This window comes from Indicator indicator, chromosome 32, assembly GCF_027791375.1.
Source record: "Indicator indicator isolate 239-I01 chromosome 32, UM_Iind_1.1, whole genome shotgun sequence".
Classification (NCBI taxonomy): Eukaryota; Metazoa; Chordata; class Aves; order Piciformes; family Indicatoridae; genus Indicator; species Indicator indicator.
In genome coordinates, this window is record NC_072041.1 from 4,879,605 (window position 1) to 4,898,504 (window position 18,900).

At 41.5% G+C, this 18,900-nt stretch overlaps 1 protein-coding gene across 1 annotated transcript in view; it reads left to right on the forward strand.

Annotated features, from left to right (window-relative positions):
• PEX14 (peroxisomal biogenesis factor 14) overlaps window positions 1-18,900 on the forward strand; it is a 72,276-nt gene that overhangs the window by 45,380 nt on the left and 7,996 nt on the right. Inside the window, exons 6-7 of the mRNA XM_054394842.1 lie at window positions 9,371-9,493; window positions 18,790-18,875. Coding sequence (XP_054250817.1) covers window positions 9,371-9,493; window positions 18,790-18,875 — 209 coding nt within the window. The remainder of the gene's footprint in view (window positions 1-9,370; window positions 9,494-18,789; window positions 18,876-18,900) is intronic.

Genomic DNA, 18,900 nt, shown 5'->3' on the forward strand with positions numbered 1-18,900 from the left:
CCATACACACTTCCATGTATTTTTCATATTTGCTTAGAACACTCAGCTGTAGCTGCTCCTCTCCATGCTCCATATAGTGACTTCCTGACGGAGCACAGGACACGCTGGTGTACAGCATAGTCAGTGTTCTGTTCTGTCTGTTCTTCAAACACTAGAACTTCATTTAATATATACTTTATATGATTTTCCTTGTGATAAGGCTGGACTAATGGGTTTGTTTTGTTCCTTTCTAAAGTTAAAGTTTTGAAACGAAAAGAGGAAATAAATAACATTGAGGCAAGTTGCAGTTAATCTTGGTCTGCTGAGGCTACTCCCCAGTGAAGACTGTCTAATGTAGAAACTATCCAGATGCTCTTGTTAGTGTGTTTGGGGCAATCAGTAATTCTGCCGTAAGAGAAGGAACAGAGAATGGTACATCAGGACAGATTTTGCCATTCTTTTATGTATAACTAAGTCATTCTTATCCTGTTATTCCACATTAGGGCCAGGCTGCTAGGTCAGATCTATTATGGACCATATTCAGGCCTGATTATTGTTTCCTGTAGTAACAAAAGAGATGCTGAGTTACAGATGTTGATTGTAGATCCTACAGCACTTCAGTGCCAAAATTCTTGTGATGTGCTGGTTCAAGCTGTTGAAAATACAGTTCAAATTTGGAGTAAATCAACCCAAAGTAAGTGGATCTGAAGCATAAATGTTTTCTGGCACTGCTGGTTTTAAAATGTGTGGTAAGTTTGTGTAATAAAGTTTAGTTTCTAGGTTTTTGAAGTGCTGTATACCAAACTGTTCTACTTTTGGAAATAAACTTGTAGAAGAAATCAATATCCTTTCACCTTTATAGACTATTTTTTGTTGTAGTTCCCAATTAAATAGAAGAGAAATTTCTTAGAGCTAGTGTTTGCTCTGGGTAAATGACTTCATTTTTGTGTGCAGAAGTTTTCTTCCCAACCTGTCTTTCCTTCACATAGAGAGTTGAACACTTTGGGTCTGACTGCCTTCTGCTCCATTTCTGCACAGTACCTGGCACAGTATCTGCATGGTGAATGCCTTTTGGGGTCTCTAAGGACTATTATAATACAAGTAAAGATCATCAAGAACCATCACCATGAGACTTGTTTCTCTGAAGGAATAAAAGCAAGCATTTGCAAATCACAGGTTGGGTATGTTTGGAAACATAGCCATTTAGTGTATTTAATACTTGTTTTCTCCGAATGCAAAGTCTTATTTCTAGGAGATTGTCAGCTGTGGTTACAGCTTATGACAATACTATGGTTACTACAGTAATGTCTCTTCCATTATCTGGATTTTCTGCCCTATATGGGCTTCTTTTGAACAAATGTCAGAGCCTTGGTTATGTTCTGTTCCTGATAAACTACCTTGGAACTGGCATCCTGGCATAGAGTCTTCAAAGTCTTTAGGACCCAAAGGAGATATTAATTTGAAATAATTTCACATATGCAGAGGATTTTGTTCTCTAAATAGTATTCTCACTACTGGCTGAATTGGATGTCCTGTGTTCTTGTGTTCCAACACTGGCATCCAGCTTAGTTACATCCATTGTCTCTTCACCACCAGTGGTGCAGCGGACAGGTGGACTTTACCAATGTCCACTCAAAGGTAACTTTCTATCAGGTACTTTTCTGCTTATATGGTAATAGAAAGAAAAAGCTGAAGGCAAGTGATGTAAAAACAAACCCCACAGATATAAAAAACCAAGTTTGCCTTCGTTTTTAGAAGAGATTTTTGTTTATGTCTGTTATGTCTTTTTTACTGATCATGGTATTCTTAAAGTGATTCTCTAATAGATGGGTCTTTGAAAGAAAGTACCCAAGACCAGTGTTTCCCTGTACTTTTGCATATGCTTGTGTAGGAATGTAACTGAACTTTGCAATAAAACTTCTGGTTCTGTAATTCAGGTTACTGAGGGCTTCTGGACATGTCTTGTTTGATTTAGAGTCACGTTGCTCTCTCTGCCTTTTTTATAACTTGAACTTTCTGTGAAGCAAAATTTGTGCCTGTTAAATTATGCTGCGTGCTACCTGAAGATTTGTTGTAGATTAATTCAACACTGAGGCATCCAAATGCAGTTATGGCTTTGCTAGCACTGCATCTAATAGGACTGTAGCATTTCAGAACCCTGAGCCACTTTACCCTGCGTGCTCTTCCTCGTTCTCTCCTCTTAGTGCTTTGGCCCCTGAAATACATAGCTTAGCGCTGGGAGCTCTTACTTAAGGTATTCCCTTTCTTTTTGTCTATGTGGAATATAGATAACATACTTCATGAAAGCGAGGCACTTACTTTACATTGGAAGAGGAAGACCTGACCTCTCTTACTACAAGTGAAACTGTATTTTCCCTGCCTTGAATCGACCAGTGAAATACACTTTGCACTGACTTACAATGCTGTGATTTATGCTGTGATATGCTTTGTGATATTACAATGTCCTTTTGCCTTTGTGTTAGATTTTTTTCCCCCTCCAATAAATTGTAGTGGGCACATTGTCAGTAGACAGGGGTATTTGCCCAAAATGCCCAGAGGAGAATGAGGCATTCTCCCTGCTGCCTCTGAGAAGGAATCCCATGCATTTTTTTTCTTCTGTCCATTAATCTTACTGTAATTTTTTTCTCTGTCTTTCCTCCCTGTTTTGAAATAGTATTAGCAAGGGAGATATTTTTAAATAAACTACGAGAAGGAAACATATTTCTCTTTCTTGTGTGCACACATATATGTGTTACACAGATATGACTCAGTGGCCAGAGGGAACTTTTTCCTTTTATGTGTTGAACTTCTCATATATAGAAAACTATAGAGAAAAGTTGCAGGACTCATTCCTCTTTTTTTCATTCCAGGACATGCTAAGCAAGTCACTTTGCCCTTTCTTATTCAGAATGAAAATACTTTGATCCAGTTTTTTGAAGACAATACTCATTTCATAAGAATATTTAATCAGGAAATAGGGAGGATTTAGTTTGTTTGTTTAGTATTTAACCAAGTGAATAAGGCAGATTAGGGGAAGGGGGGGAAACTGGACCCATAAACAAGGTGATATATAATATTTTTTTTCGTTCTCCTTTTAAATAAATACCGATCAGCTTTATGTTCAGAGACAATAGGAGCCGTTGGCTTAAATTTGCAGTTTACTGTATTTATGGCTGTAATATCAAGGTGCTGCCGTCGTAATTTCATGCCCCAATGAGAAGAGCAAGGTCGAAGCAAATGCTTCCATCGGCATCTGCTAACACACTAACTCATAAACAAGGCCCGGCTGGATCAGGTGGCACGGAATAATACAGGCTAATGAAATACAGCACAGCTTTCCATTACTGTTAGTTTTTACAGTGTCGTCATTACGTGTAATTTATGTTTAAAAAATTCAATTTTATACAAGGCTCTGGGAAATAGGGGTCTGCAGGTCACCCGACGACTTTTAACGGCTCTCAGAGTCCTTATTGCACTCTCCTGTTCCAACAAAATGTTAATAATAAATAAAAAAAAAATCCTCTTTTACTTTTTCTCTGGTTTGCATATCTTGCTCTGTCTTTTTAATTACAAGTGGTTAAGGAGAGTTCGGGGCTCTGGGTGATGTCAGTAGTTATCCCCTTTGCTGATGCCACCAGAAGGGGGTCACTATCTGCTTGCTTTTCTTTTGTCTGTCTATCAATCACCTGGGGTCCTGTAAATGGAGTAAACACAGCTGAGGAGAGGGAGATACTTAACAACCTCTCTCCCAAACCCTCACCCTCTGACATTGCCCTCCTTTCCTCCATTACACTCCATTTTATTATAGACTCCGAAAAGCTTGGCCAGGAAGAGAAACTGCTGCCAGCTTTATTTATTTATTTATATTTCTTATGCCAAAATACTTTTTATTTTAACCTTTTCCTTGCTGGTTGGCTCACTGCAATTCTTGGCATTGTACTGTCAGTCGGGTTTTCCTTCCTTAGTTTAGTGCTGTCACTGAGGTTAGAGCACCTCTGTCAGTTTTGATTGCTGCTTCGTCACCCTGATGGGTTAAAGTATATAATGATTCTTAAAGATTGCAGTGGCATAATTAACAGTCTCGTAGAGGAATAAAGCCGTAAGAATTCAAAACCCTTTCAATAACTTGCCGAATTACTTTTTATTTTTGCATTTTTTAGCCTGGTAGTTGAGACCAGTCATTTTCCCTTTGATGTTTGTGTTCCTTTACACAAAGTTTGAGCTGAAAGTGCAGCAGCAGGATGTTTACATTAAAATACAGCGGTGTAATGTAAATGAAGGGTAAAAAAAATCAGAGTGATGATTCTGAGACCTTAGATTTTGTTACAGTGCTGGGTTGGGCTGAGCTGCATGAACCAAGATGTATGCTGGAAAAGTTATCAGGAGATTTTGCCTTTTTGACCTTTTTGAAATGTGTTCAGCTAAGCCCAGAGTAGGATATAGGAGAAACATTTGATAAAGGAATCACCCAGCACTGCATGTTACTGACTGAACAGGTGGAATCATTACTCTGGATCAGATCCCAGAAGGTTTTTATGATGATTCTTTTAAAATGTGGCCATGTTCTTTCTGAGCAGAGTTGACTCAGTGGCTTCCAGGAACAGGAGTGTAATGTCATTCCAGGGTCTCCAGCAGCACATCTTCCTTTTAATCATATGATACCATGCAATAACTTTGGGTAGCCATTCAGTTTGTTGTAGCTGGACGAGTTGTCCAGTTCTATTTTGTTTTCTTCTTAATAAAAAGTGCATGCATATGTGAGGGAAACAGCAACAGATACCACCCCTGCCCCTCAGCCGTCCCCTGCCTTTTGTCCCAGCAGAAGGCTATATGTGATGATTGCTCCAGGGTGGTCTGTCAGAGTGGTAATAAAGCTGGCTTTGGAAACCCACAAAAGGAACTTAATTCTTACAACCACCTTTCCTTATCATGGTGGAATTCTTTATTTCTTCCTAAACAGAAATTTTCTTACTAAAACTAATGTTGCCTTCAGGTTGTGAAAGTTGTGTATGAATTATTAGATCGGGCAAGGCACGAAGGAACGTAATGAAGAAAAAGATATGCTCAGTGGATGGAATGAGGAAAAAGGTTGTCACTGAAATATTGGAGCCTGTGTCAGAGAAGGAGAAGAGAAAACTTAGTGGCTCACCTAGTTAAGCTCATGCAAGGGCTTTGCACCACAGTTATTGCTGCTGTGTTTCATCCAGAAAATACAGAAGAATGAATTTATGGTGAAACAATGGATTGGGACTTGCATCTCTTGGGCTTTATTTTCTGACTGTCAGAGATTCAGTTCTGACCTTGCAACATTTCTCGTATCTGTACAACTCACTTCTTTTTCATCTGTAAAATATGGCACTCCTAGGTACTTCTCTACTTCAGACTGGTCATAAGAGGAAGAGTATTTTTGTGTACATGAGGTCTTTATATTAAATAGCAGTAGATGGTAGAAAAAAAAGCCTAAACAGTCAGATCCTAAAACTTCTTGGGCAAAGGAGCTTTTTAGACAATACCTGAGGTGGAGGGACCAAGAGATGTTCCTAACAACCCATTTTATTCTCTGACTTGCTCAGCTTCTGTGTTTCACTACAATTTACAGAGGCTGAGTGATCCCTGAAAACTGAGCAGCATCAGTGACAATCACAGAAGAGGGTCAGCAAGGACCTTTGAGTGCAAAACAATCGTGGGTGCTGGATTAGTCAAATCAACACCCTGAAGCCTGAAAAGGGAATTTTAAAGCTTTGTGAAAATTATGACTAATTCTTTGTGATGACTGTGGTGCTGTAGAGGAATGAAACGGTTGGGGGAAGGGAAGAGGTTTGCATTCTGTAGGGCTGTGAAGACAGTTTCTTTGCATCCTTCTCCTCAGCTCAGTCCTTGCCCAGTACCCTCTGCGGTTAGATTATTCCTTGCAGATAGCAATCAACTGGAAGGAAGTGTGTGTCTAATTTGCATGAGATTATTTAAAACAAAAAAAAACGTCTGCATTAGTCAGGGTGATGGTAAACAACGCAAAGAGATGCCTTTTATAATATAGCCATGGCTCAGCTTTCAAAGCCAAATATAATTCACTTACAATTGGCAGTTTCCTTTATTGTTCCTTTTAACCTTTTGCATTCTGCATGGTGTTATCTCACGGCAACTCCAGAAGAAATAAAATGTTTGTTTTCCAAAGTGTTGAGAAAGTGGATTTAGAGCAATGCTTCCGTTAGACTGAGGTGATTTTCTTGACATACCTATTTAAGAGTTATGTTAGACACAAAGCTCCAGTTTTTGTGGCACTGTCTCTGCATCCAGGGGAAGTGGTATTATTTTTGGGTTATGAACTTTCTGCTACAATAGACAATGAGCAGACCATGGATACTTTTATATAATGCAGTAACAGAAGGAATGTAGTAAAATAATGCAAGGTGGGATACTGGTACAGATAACACTTTGATCTGCTTTAGAAATTCCCACTTTTCTTGTAATTAATATATCGAGGGCGAGTAGTTTGTGTGCATAAGTGGTGAATCTGAAAAACTTCGGTCCAAAGGGAATTTTGATGAGTTACTTCTAATTGCCTGAGGACAGTCTTAGAATATCTTGTACATTTTTGTTTGTGTGAGAAATGACAATCATGAAGACAGGTATATTTCTGATTCCACTGATGACTAGTTGCAGTGCAGACGTACTCCTTATATACACTTAAGGAATCAGCTCTGGGAAATTATTCCCTTGATGCTTGGGGGCCAAGGTGACAGGGCTTTAAAAACATCTTGTTCAGATGAATAAAATGGAGGTGTTCCAAGGTGGTTGTACTCCCAGTCTTCTCTGATAATTAAGAATGGATGTAGTTGTGATGTTCTTTTGTATAATGTCATGCTAATACCATGAACAAGACCACTTCGCAAGGCAGCAGAATAGTCCAGGAAAGTAATTACAATTTTCACTTGCACTGGATTCAAACCAGGAACTCAAATGGGAAAGGTTTCCTATTGTTCTACCATTCACATCAGCTTTTTCTGCACAGTGCAGCAGGATTTTAATGGAAACCGTGATACTTGAGTGTCCCTAGAATAATCCTAGAACAGCATTTTGTCTGCAGAGGATTTCAGGGGATTTTGTCTCAAACAGGATGAGAATAGAAGGGACAGTTTGGTTAGGAAACAGTAGGCATTGTTTCCTGCTCTTCTTGTAAATGAGGTAAGGATCCTCCATGACTTCCGTACATTTGTAGTGTTAACTATTATCAGCTCTGCTATATTTGCATGGAACAAAATACTTTGTGCTGGTGGGAGCCACGTTTGCAGCCAACAGCTAATGTTGTCTCTGTCTTGAAGAAATTCCATAGTTGCTAGTGATTTGCAATGTTTGCTTCTGTTTATGCCTTCTACATTGGATAATTAGGAGTTGGTTAAATCAGTTTCTTTTTGATCAGGCCATCACTTTTGGACACGGATTAGGCACCATAAATACTGCTTCTGTGACTAGAACTGTAGGCTGAGTTGTGTTCATGTGCCTTTTATTACTTTCTCTGCAAGTCTTCTTCCATACCATTATGTGTGGGTTTGGCTCCTTACTCTTTGAGTCATGCATCAAATACAAGTAAATGGAGAGGATTTTGTCAGCTTGCAGGACCAGAGATCAGGAACTTCATATTTCTTCACTTTTCTGACACTGACAATATTCTGTTATGTTAGAGAAATCGCATCACTTCACTGGGCATCAGCAGCTACACTGTACAAAGAGTACAGAGTAGGGAAAAGATCTCTTAATAGTTCTAAAGCCATCTGAATACCAGAAGCACTGTTTCAGTACTTTAAGATATTAAATAATAGTTCTGAGGTAGACTTGTGTATTTGTTTCTGGCAATATTGTTTGTGCTACAGATTGTTCTGTCTAGACCCCCAGTATGCAGTGACATTTAAGATCCAGAAAAAAAATCACAAAACTTGGGTAGTATGCCCAAAAGCCTGTCTATTTTCTCTATTGTGTGTCCCTGCAATGTTAAGAAGTGTTTTAAAGGATTCAGTTCAAGATTTTTTTCTATCAGCAGTACTCCATAGATCTCAAGTGGAAGTGATGGAGAGAAAGTATTCCCTGATTTTTCTCCCACTGCTGTCATATTCATACCATTTTCCTTACTGTGATCAGTCCCTGCAACAGCTGTGTGAGAATCAAGTGGTCTGTATCTTCTAATTGTTTCCTTAAATCTATATTCTCCCTTCCAACCTTTCTAAATCATAGAATTGTTTCAGTTGGAAAAGACCTCTAAGATCATCAAGTCCAACTGTCAACCCAACACCACTGTGGCCATCAAACATTGTCCCAAATGTTTGTGCATACACACTGCATGTATAGTAAAAGGTCCTGAGTCACTTCATGTGTTCCTCATAGCAGGGACACTTTCCCTCTGCTTCTGTGCAGGAGAATAACACAGCTGTCCAGGCCCCACATCATGGTTGCCATCTGAATACTACATTCCTTTTTTCCAGAGGATGTTTTCTCCTGTTGAAAAAATTAATCCGGCTGTGTTTTCTTCTTCACAGATGCTGGTCATCGGGAATCCTTTAGCTGCTTTGCTTTTCCCCCTTGTTGGCCAAATCCTTTCCATATGTTGTAGCCAATTACAGATGGTCATCCTGGCATTTCCTGATGGCAGGAGTGACTGCACCAACATGTACCATGTGTGCAGTGTTACCACAGCTCTGCAAGAAATAAAAAACAGGCTGCCCTAGGGCAATCTAACCAGGCAGCAGTAGGCCAGGGCAATGCTAAGCTGAAAGTTTGGGCTTGGCCTTGTTTTGATCTGTTTTGTTATAGTTTTATTTCCTCCTTACATTCTGTGTCCCATTCATACTAATCACAGTCAGTCCTGATTTTTTCTTTTTATTTCTGCATTTGTCATAAAATAAAGCAAATTATTCCCGTCTTTGGAAACGATCTAGACTAATTAGTCGTCTAACCCAATAATTAGTTTTTTGTTTCCCTGTCTGTTTTCATGCATTATTGTTAGTTTTTTCCCCTCTTTTTTTTTTTTACACCATTACAGATTAAAATGAGGCACATTTGCAGTTGATGGTATCTTTTTTTCGGGGGAAGAATGGAGAATTGCAATAGAAAGCTACTTCAAAGGCAGCAATAAACTGAAGGATAAATTAAGGAAATTGAATGAGCCACATTTGGAAGCAGCATTGAGGCTAATATTCTGTCGCTTAAGGTTAAATTGCAACAGAGAAAGAGAGAAGGAGACATTCTAGTGAATCCAAAACTGGGGAGGCATTACTGCTCAAGTCAGTGCCAAAATTCTTTGCAGCTTGAAAGGGTTCTGCCTGACTTGAGAATTTAATTATGCGTGCATCAAGTGGGTAAAGGTGCTAAACTGATTTCATTTCCTCTGCTCCCCCAGGCCTGACAGATGAAGAAATTGACCTGGCTTTCCAGCAGTCGGGCACGAGCACAGATGAGCCACAGTCCCCAGGTCCTTCTGCACAGCTGGTACCACCTCAACTCTCTCACCCTGTGGTGCCTAGTAAGTCACACTTTAAAAAACATTTGGTCTTGTTGCTTTCTGTAGTGATTTCTGCAGCAATTTCACAGATTTCTGTGCCAGATCCTGGATTCCAATTCAACTAATGCCACACATCTTGTCTCAGTCATACACCAAGTGTTACATGAATGCACTTCACAGTTGTCAGTCCCTGTGACAAGATCATATTACACAAGGAAAATGAGATACAAATGATCATCGTCTGCAAACAAACATCATACATACCAGCCTATGACACCTCTTGACCTGAAGGTGTATAGTCAATACAAATCAGATTCTGACCCACTATAAGGACTTGAAAAAAGAGTTTAGTCAGTGTAGTGCTTAGTCTTCTCTTCTAAAACTTAACGTCTGTCATGCTTCCCTTCGTTAGTAGGGTTTTACAATATTTAGATCATTAATGCACGATAGAGCTGAGAGGTTTTGGGATAGAAGGTGCTGTAAAAGTGCAGCCCTGTTATTTCAGCAGTGGACTCTGTCTGATAAATTGTTGGACATCATCACAAAGTTTTGTATTTTAGTTAGAGGACTTACTCGTCAGGGAAGCAATCAGTTCATAGAATCATGGAATATCTCGAGTTGGAAGGGACCCATAAGAATTATGGAGTCCAACTCCTTGTTCCTCACAGGACTAGCTAAAGTTAAACCATATGAGTAAGAGCATCATCCAGATGCTCCTTGAACTCGTGACAGTTAATGTCTTGAACAGTTACTTGTAAGAGTATATTTTCATCATGAACAGCAAGCTAGAATGTGAGATCTGTGGGATTTACTCTGTGATTTCCTGTGTGTGAGTTTAAGGTCTAGCACAACAGATCCCCAGTATGAATGAGTTTTAAGAGTGCTGTCAGGTTACAACTAATAGCAAACGGTTACTATGGATCCTTAATTTTAACAAGCTTTCTCTCTTCAATCTTGACTAATCTGAAATTCTGTGTGGACTGTGTGGATGTGGATTGTGTGTTTTTGTGTATAAAATATACTCTCAAAGAATTGTTCAGTCCCGCCATAATCTGTGTAGACTCCACATTTACATACAGATTTGCATTTTAAAACAAACCTCGCAAAAAAGTATCTAAGCTCCAAACAATAAAAACCAAAGTGCACACCATTAAAAATCCATCAAAAGAAGCTGTTCAGCTCACGTGTGTCTGGCAGTTTGGCAGTTTGAAAGTCACTTTGCTTACCTGACAAGTATTAAGAATAGGATTTTGATACCGCTCCTAAACAGCTCTGTCCAGGTCAGATATTAACTGATGTACCAGTCCACTTAGGGCTGTGTATAATTGTTTGTGGCATAGTTTTGCTATTGCTTTCTGAGGTTTTTGAATACTCTGGTTTGGCACTGTTAGGGAAGAAAAACATTTGTGATGGAATTGAGCTCAGAACAGGAATATTTATGACTTGTATTGGGTGTGCTGGTGAACTCCAGAACTGAATTCTGCCTGCTGGGCTAATACCTGTCTGCTGTAGTTCACAGAAAATGCCAGAAGAGCAAAATCTGAAGAAACAGTGCCAGATCCCTCTTAGTGCTATCCGTTGCTTATTCAGCTTTTACCACAACCCTATATTGGATGAGTTAATCTTCCCTTATTTTATAGTGTCCTACTAATATGAGTACGATAGAAAAGAAGTATGCAATTCAAACTGGAAAACACTGTCATCATTGTTAACCCTTGCAGCTTGGTTTTGGTGTTTTTCTTTTTCCTTTTACTATTTTGACTTTCCTCAAAGCACCAGCTCCTAATTTCTCCTTACTAGGTAGGAATCTTACCTAATATGTAAACATCAAAATGTTCCCAGTAGTAACTCAAGGTCAGGTCCCTTTATTCTGGTCTTGTGAGACCTCACCTCAAATACTGTGTCCAGTTCTGGTGTCCCCATCATAAGAAGGACACAGAGCTGTTGGAAGGAGTTCAGAGGAGGGCCACAATGACGATCCAAAGGCTGGAGCACCTCTGCTCTTAGGATAGGCTGAGGGAGCTGGGGTTGTTCAGCCTGGAGAAGAGAATATGCTGAGGGGACCTTTTAGCTGCCTTCCAATACCTGAAGGGATCCTACAAGAAGGCTTGAGAGAGACTTTTCATGAGGGTGTCTATAGAGACAGGACAAGGGGGAATGGTTTGAAGCTGAGGGAGAGCAGTGTTAGACTGGATCTTAAGGAAAAGTCCTTCAGGTATCAGAACTGCAAAGAGACTATGTGGATTTCTCCAGAGCTGATGGATGAGACTGTGCAAGTGGCTCAGAGCTCTTTCAAGATGTGTTGTTTGCTGTAGTTATTTCATCAGTTGGGTGCTGATCAATTTATGTTTCACAGATTTGTCAGGGGTTGTCAGGTACAGAGAAGGATAGATAGTGGGTTTTTTGTCTATCTGTTATGCTTATCTTCTTACAGAGCGTTTATGACACTAGAGTTAGAATGCTTCAAGGTTTGAAGTTCAAAAGCATATCTGAAGGACTAATGGGATAGGTAGACTGCTAAATCTGTAAGTGGACTTGTTGATGGGAACAACTCATATTGGAAGAGTTTATTTCAGAAAAGATTATGAGCTGTATTTGCTTTTCCCAAAGAAAACATCTGAGTTTCATGTGAAGCAGCAGCTGGAGGTTAGGTCTACCGCTTTGAACCACTGCGAACCACTTTATGTTTGATATTTTTGGTTCTTTAAATTTATTTTTTTGGTAGTTTTAACATCTCCACACAAAATCACAAAACCAGCAAGAAAGAATAACACCCCACAGAGCAAAAAGGAGAAACAGTTGAGGAGCGTACTTAAAAAACAAATAATTTCTCTGTGGCCCTCCCCACAAGGTGTTGCTGCTTCATGTTTAAAAATCACATTAGAGCTGTGGGTTACGAGTACAGAAGTTCAGAATGGCTTCAGAACCAACTCAAGAGTTTATGTGTCAGGAATGGAGCAAACAAATGAGTTGGTGATCTTACTAGCAACTCCAGCAGAAGATGTCCTCTCTTGGAGTCAGAGCAGTAAGTCTTGTGCACACCTTTTGATTTAACTTACTTCATCTCCTGCTCCTGTCGGCTCAGTCAGTTCTGATTTTTAAGGTTGCAGGAAATAATCTGTGCCATTTAAATATTTCCTTTTGTACAGACTGAACTGCTAGTGTAGGTACTACTGAACGTTATGGTGGTTTATTTGAAATAGCAGTTACCTATGTAAGTACTTTCTTATACTTGAAAATGTAACAAGAATGAAGCCTATTTGTAACCTTCAGAGTAGCATAGTTCTTACATGGAACTCCTCCTGGGTTTGCTTTGAGAGAAACAGCAATAACTTTTGGGAGGAAGAGACAAGAATTAAGCTAGGTTTCTAGACACTGTATTTTAGCTCATCACCGTCTTTACTATTTCTTCCTCTTGTTCTGGGGGAGTAATTCCTTCCCTCCAGTTTGTACTTTTGCCAGGAGGTGTCAAAACTGCCTAAAAAAAAAAAAAAGCTTAAAAAAAGCTTGAATTTGATTAATATAGAGAAACAAGACTTTGCCTGACTGATAATAAAACTGATAAATGACATTTGAATTACTTGTAGCAGTAATTTATTACATAAAATATCTTTTATTTGACATGCGATTAGTTGCTGGAAGCATCACTCAATCTGACTAGTTTAAACATGCTCTAAAATGAACCCCCAGTAAAAAACCAGGGCTGTCTGCTGTTGCCATTATGAAATACACTAATCCAGCAGTGAGGACAAAAATCTGACTTTAAATGATTAATTGGGTTTGTATTTATTTTTTTTTTTTACCTTTCTAACCTCTGTAATTACAAGCAAACTCATGGGATTTTCTGAGCAAGGTATGCACCTAGGTATTGTCTCTGTTCTTCCCCATGGTATTTATGGTCTCCATTTATGGGAGTTTGTGCAAAAATCATCTCCAGTGACTCTTTTTCTTGCCATGTGGATCTTCTTCTTCCACCCCTGTGTCTTCATCATGTGCGAGGCTGTAGAATCCAGACTCTTTTCTCTTACAATTAAAAATGGTGTCGAGAATCCAAATTCTTTTTTTCTTCCCCAACTCATTTCCATGGGTTGACTGTTGGCTCTTGGAAAATCACTGCTTCCAGCCTTGATTTCTTCAGTTTTAAATGTGGATAGTAAGTGAGGTTGACCTTACTTGGATGCAGAAGGCCTAATTAATTCATGTCAAGAAAAGTTAATTCTGAGATGAATAGAGATCTTCAATAGTGTTTAAGCTGGAAATGCACTTTACAGTTGCTGCTGTGAAAATTAAATATACTTACAGAAAACACAGCCCTACAGCAAGAGAAAGTGGCTGTGTCCCTTCCATTTGCCTTTTCAGAGTCCCTTCCACAGAATGGTTTGTTACTACCCCAGTGACTAAACTGAAGAGTAACTGGGCTGTTAGTGCTTTTTCACCTTCTCTGAATTTTATTCCGGTTTTACAAGTGGGGAAACTGAAGATATGAAAAGAAGTCAGGTGAGCACTGAGGTTACAACTGAGAAGCCTCTAACCCTCTCTTCACTCCACATTTTGGATTATTGCAGAGAACGAGGAAGGTTGAATGTGGATTCTAGGCAGAGCTGTGACATTCTTCCCAACGCTGTAAAGTTGATGTGGTCAATGCACAGCCTTTACTGCATCCCTCACTCACTCGCTGTTCCTCTCCACCCCCCTCACTTTTTTTTTTTTGCCACAAGATAGAATTATTTCACACATCTCTAAAACGAGTAAAATGGCATTTCAGCTTCTTGTCTTTATAGACTCTCTGAACTTTAGGAAAGATCATTCTGGTCCCTTTTCATTAATAATGAAAACCAGGGGGCAATAAAATGTTCTTAGCTCAAGCATTACAGGAATGGGGGAGAGATGAGTGAGGTGAAGGGGCAAAGTGGACAGAGTCCTACAGGTGTGTCTGCTTTCTTCTCAGAGGTGACTGCAGCTGGGAGATAGTTAAGGACAACCAGGACCCACAGACCCTCTGAGATTAATTAACCCTTTACAGCAGGCAGTTCAGCCTGGAAGGAGTCCCATAAAATACCCATAAAAGGGTATTTTTAGTCAGAAGTTCAGATCAGGGAACTGGACAACCAAGAGACTTCAGATACCAGGAATGACAGTGGGAACAGAGTAAGGGGAGGAAGGTAGGATGGATGACTGGGGTTTGCAGCAAGATTAGCCAGAGATCATTTTAAATCCTGACATGTACACAGCCAGTTACTGCAGCTTAGCTGACGTGTGTTAACTCATTAAGTTAAAAAGTTATGATAATTTGATCATGTGCCTAAGCTCCAAAACTGCAACTGCAGCAACCCAAAATACTGCTGGTGACACTATTCACCAGCTCTGACAGAGCTGTTTTAATTTGTTCAGATTTTTAGCCAGTGAATAATTTGAGGAGCTGTGTCCTAAAACATAGTAAGAAGCTATGAGTGTCAGTATTGAAGAGTCAGTACCTGTCTGTAGAACCTAAGGGCTGGGATTAGGAATAACTTGCAATGAATTGCCCACAGAAGATTCAGCAACAGAAGCAGCAGTAGCTGAGCCAAGCAGAAAGGAGACAATTGCAGCCATTTCAGCCAGCCAAGCCTCCCTTTGAAAGCCTGAATTGAAACTTTGGAGAATAGAATGCATTGCCAAGATGTTGTAGGTCACATCTAGGTTTGGATCTATCTGTTTGGAGACTGTACACCGGCCTCCACCTCATCAGTTCTGCCCACATCCTGCCACTGAACTTAGGGAAAAATCACTTTGCATGCTCTGTATTGTTAAAGAAAACTGGGGGCAGTACAAGATTCATTAAGGGAACTGCGAGGGAGGTGAAAGGATAAAGCTGGTGGAAAACTACAGGTATCTTCTGATTCTGCTTGAAGGAACTTTGCTCTGTGGGGTCTTTAAGCTTCAATGCAAAATTATGTGTTAAATATCTCAAGCTTTTTATCTACTTTTTCCTCTGTAGATATTTAATTGCATATTTTCTCTCTGCTGTTTGCATGCTTTGGTCCCTACTCATAATTCAGGCTTGAAAGACACTGGTCCTTCCTTACTGAAATGGTTGGTAACTGCTGACACAGTGTTCATAAACCCCTGATAGATTTCTTTCTCAAAACGCTTCCTCTGTTCTTGTTTTTTCGGCACTCTTCTGGGTCTCTGGCTCTGTGCCCACTTTCAAAAATTATAGTAGTGGAGAACAATTGGTATTCAGGTAATCATAGAATCATAGAATCAGTCAGGGTTGGAAAGGACCACAAGGATCATCTAGTTTCAGTCCCCCTGCCATGGGCAGGGACACCTCACACTAGAGCAGGCTGGCCAGAGCCTCATCCAGCCTGGCCTTAAACACCTCCAGGGATGGAGCCTCAACCACCTCCCTGGACAACCCATTCCAGGGTTTCACCACTCTCATGGTGAAGAACTTCTTCCTCACGTCCAGCCTGAATCTTCCCACTTCCAGCTTTATTCCATTTCCCCTAGTCCTATCACTACCTGATATCCTAGAAAGTCCCTCCCCAGCTTTCTTGTAGGCCCCCTTCAGATACTGGAAGGCCACAAGAAGGTCACCTCGGAGCCTTCTTTTCTCCAGACTGAACAGCCCCAACTCTTTCAGTCTCTCCTCATAGCAGAGCAGCTCCAGCCCTCTGCTCATCCTCATGGCCCTTCTCTGGACACCTTCCAGCATGTCCATAGCCCCCTTTTAACAGGGGCTCCAGAACTGGATGCAGTACTCCAGGTGGGGTCTCACCAGAGCTGAGTAGAGGGGGAGAATCACCTCCCTTGACCTGCTGGCCACACTTCTCTTGATGCAGCCCAGGATCTGGTTGGCTTTCTGGGCTGCAAGTGCTCACTGACAGCTCATGTTGAGCTTCTCGTCCACCAGCACCCCCAAGTCCCTCTCCTCAGGGCTGCTCTCCAGCCAGTCCCTGCCCAGCCTGGATTTGTGCTTGGGATTGCCTCGACCCAGCTGCAGGACCCTGCCCTTGGTCTTGTTGAACCTCCTGAGGTTGGCTTGTGCTCACTTCTCCAGCCTGTCAAGGTCCCTCTGGATGGATCCCTTCCCTCCAGCCTGTCTGCTGCACCACACAGCTTGGTGTCATCAGCAAACTTGCTGAGGGTGCACTCAATGCCTCTGTCCATATCACCAACAAAGATATTGAACAAGACTGGTCCCAGGACTGATCCCTGAGGGACTCCGTTTGTCCCTGGCCTCCACTGAGACATGGAGCCATTGACAGCCACTCTTTGGGTGTGGCCATCAAGCCAGTTCTTTATCCATCTGGTGGTCCACCCATCAAACCCATGTGTCAGCAGTTTGGAGACCAGGATGTGGTGTGGGACAGTGTGGAAGCTTTGCTCAGGTCCAGGTAAATGACATCAGTTGCTCTACCCTCGTCTATTAATGTTGTCACCTGTTCATAGAAGGCCACCAGGTTTGTCAGGCAGGATTTGCCCTTGGTAAACTCATGCTGATTGCACCCAATCACTATTCTTCTGTCTCAGTAGTGCCTCCAGGAGAATCTGCTCCATGATCTTACCAGGCACAGAGGTGAGACTGACTGGCCTGTAGTTCCCTGGTTCTTCCTTCTTCTCCTTTTTGAAAATGGGAGTAATGTTTCCCCTTTTCCAGCCAGTGGGGACTTCCCCAGACTGCCAGGACTTTTGGAATATAAATAGAGAGGGGTTTAGCAACCTCATCTACCAGTTCTTTCAGTACCTATGGGTGTATCCCGTCGGGTCCCATGGACTTGAACACTTTCAGGTCCTTCAGGTGATCATGAACCTGATCTTCACTTATGATGGACAGTTCTTCCTCCTGGTCCTTGCCAATTAGCTTTCATGACTATTCCAGAAGTGTGGCTGGAGACCCTTGCAGTGAAGACTGAGGTAAAGAAGTCCTTGAGAACCTCAGCCTTTTCCAGGTCCCTTGTGACCATTTCACCTGTTTCCTTTCTGAGGGGCCAACACCTTCCCTAGGCTTCTTTTTACCGTTAATATACCTGTAGAAATTCTTAGTGTTCCCTTTGACCTCCCTGGCTAGATTCAATTCAAACTGTGCTTTGGCTTTCCTAAGCAGGTCTCTTGCTGCTCAGGCAGCTTCCTTATATACCTCCCATTCTAGCTGTCCATTCCTCCACTCCTTGTAGAGTCTCCTTTTAAGTGATAGTGTGTGCAGCAGCTCCTTGCTCATCCAGGCAGGCCTCCTAGCATTCTTCCCTGCTTTTCTCTTTGTTGGTATGCATTGTTCCTGGGCACAGAGGGAGGTGGTCCTTGAATACTGACCAGCTGTCCTGGGCCCCTTTTCCCTCTAGGGCTTTGTCCCACCACACTTTGGCCAGCAGATCCCTGAAGCCATCAAAGTCTGCATGCCTAAAGTCCAGGGTCGTAAGCTTAGAATATGTCCTTCTGGTTGCCCTGAGGATCTTAAATTCAGCTGCTTCATGGTCACTTCATGGCAGCCAAGGCTGTCTCTGAGCCTCACATTGGTTACCTGCCCTTCCCTGTTGGTGAGAACAAGGTCCAGCATAGCACCTTTTCTTGGTGGTTCCTCTACCATTTGGAGGAGGAGGTCGTCGTCTATGCAATCCAGGAACATCCTGGATTGCTGGTCCTTGCTGTGTCGTCCCTCCAGCAGCTGTCAGGGTGGTTGAAATCACCCATGAGGCCAGGGCTTGTGACCTGGAAGCTGCTTCTATTTGCCTGTGGAGGGCCTCATCTGCTTGGCTCTGCTGGTCAGGTAGCCTGTAGCAGACCCCTACAGTAACATCTCCTTCCCGTCTTGCCTTTAATTTTAACACATACACTCTCAACCAGCTCATCATCCTTCCCTAGGTGGAGCTCCACTGATTCCAGCTGGTCACTGACATAGAGGGCAACACCTCCTCCTCTCCTTCCCTGCCTATCCTTCCTAAAGAGCTTCTACCTTAGCTGGTTCCAACACTACAGACAGCTATCTGGGGAAAGTGCAATAGAGTTCAGAGTGCCTTCTGCAGGGGAAGAGCAGACCAAAACAGTTCGAAGGAACTTTTTTAACTGCTGCTGTGATCTGTCTCGCTTTCACACTTTGTCCAAGGCTGGTGTCAGTGCTAGAAGCCTGGACAGAGGCTTCGATGTTCTAGGGCCAGAAGCCTGCACACTGGATGTGAGGGACTACCAGGATCTTAATGCTTCCTGCCCAGTAAATCTATTCCTACTAAGAAACATGAGAACTGGCATTATTCACTGCTCTTTTCTCTGATGAAATGGGTGCCTGAAAATGTCACCTGCAGTTCTGACCATAATTATTTCTTGATTTTGCCTCTTAGGTCCACCTGGCTCTAGATGGCGAGATTATGGGGCTTTGGCTATCATAATGACAGGAATTGCCTTTGGATTCCACCAGCTCTACAAGGTAATATCTCTATGTCTATTCTTGC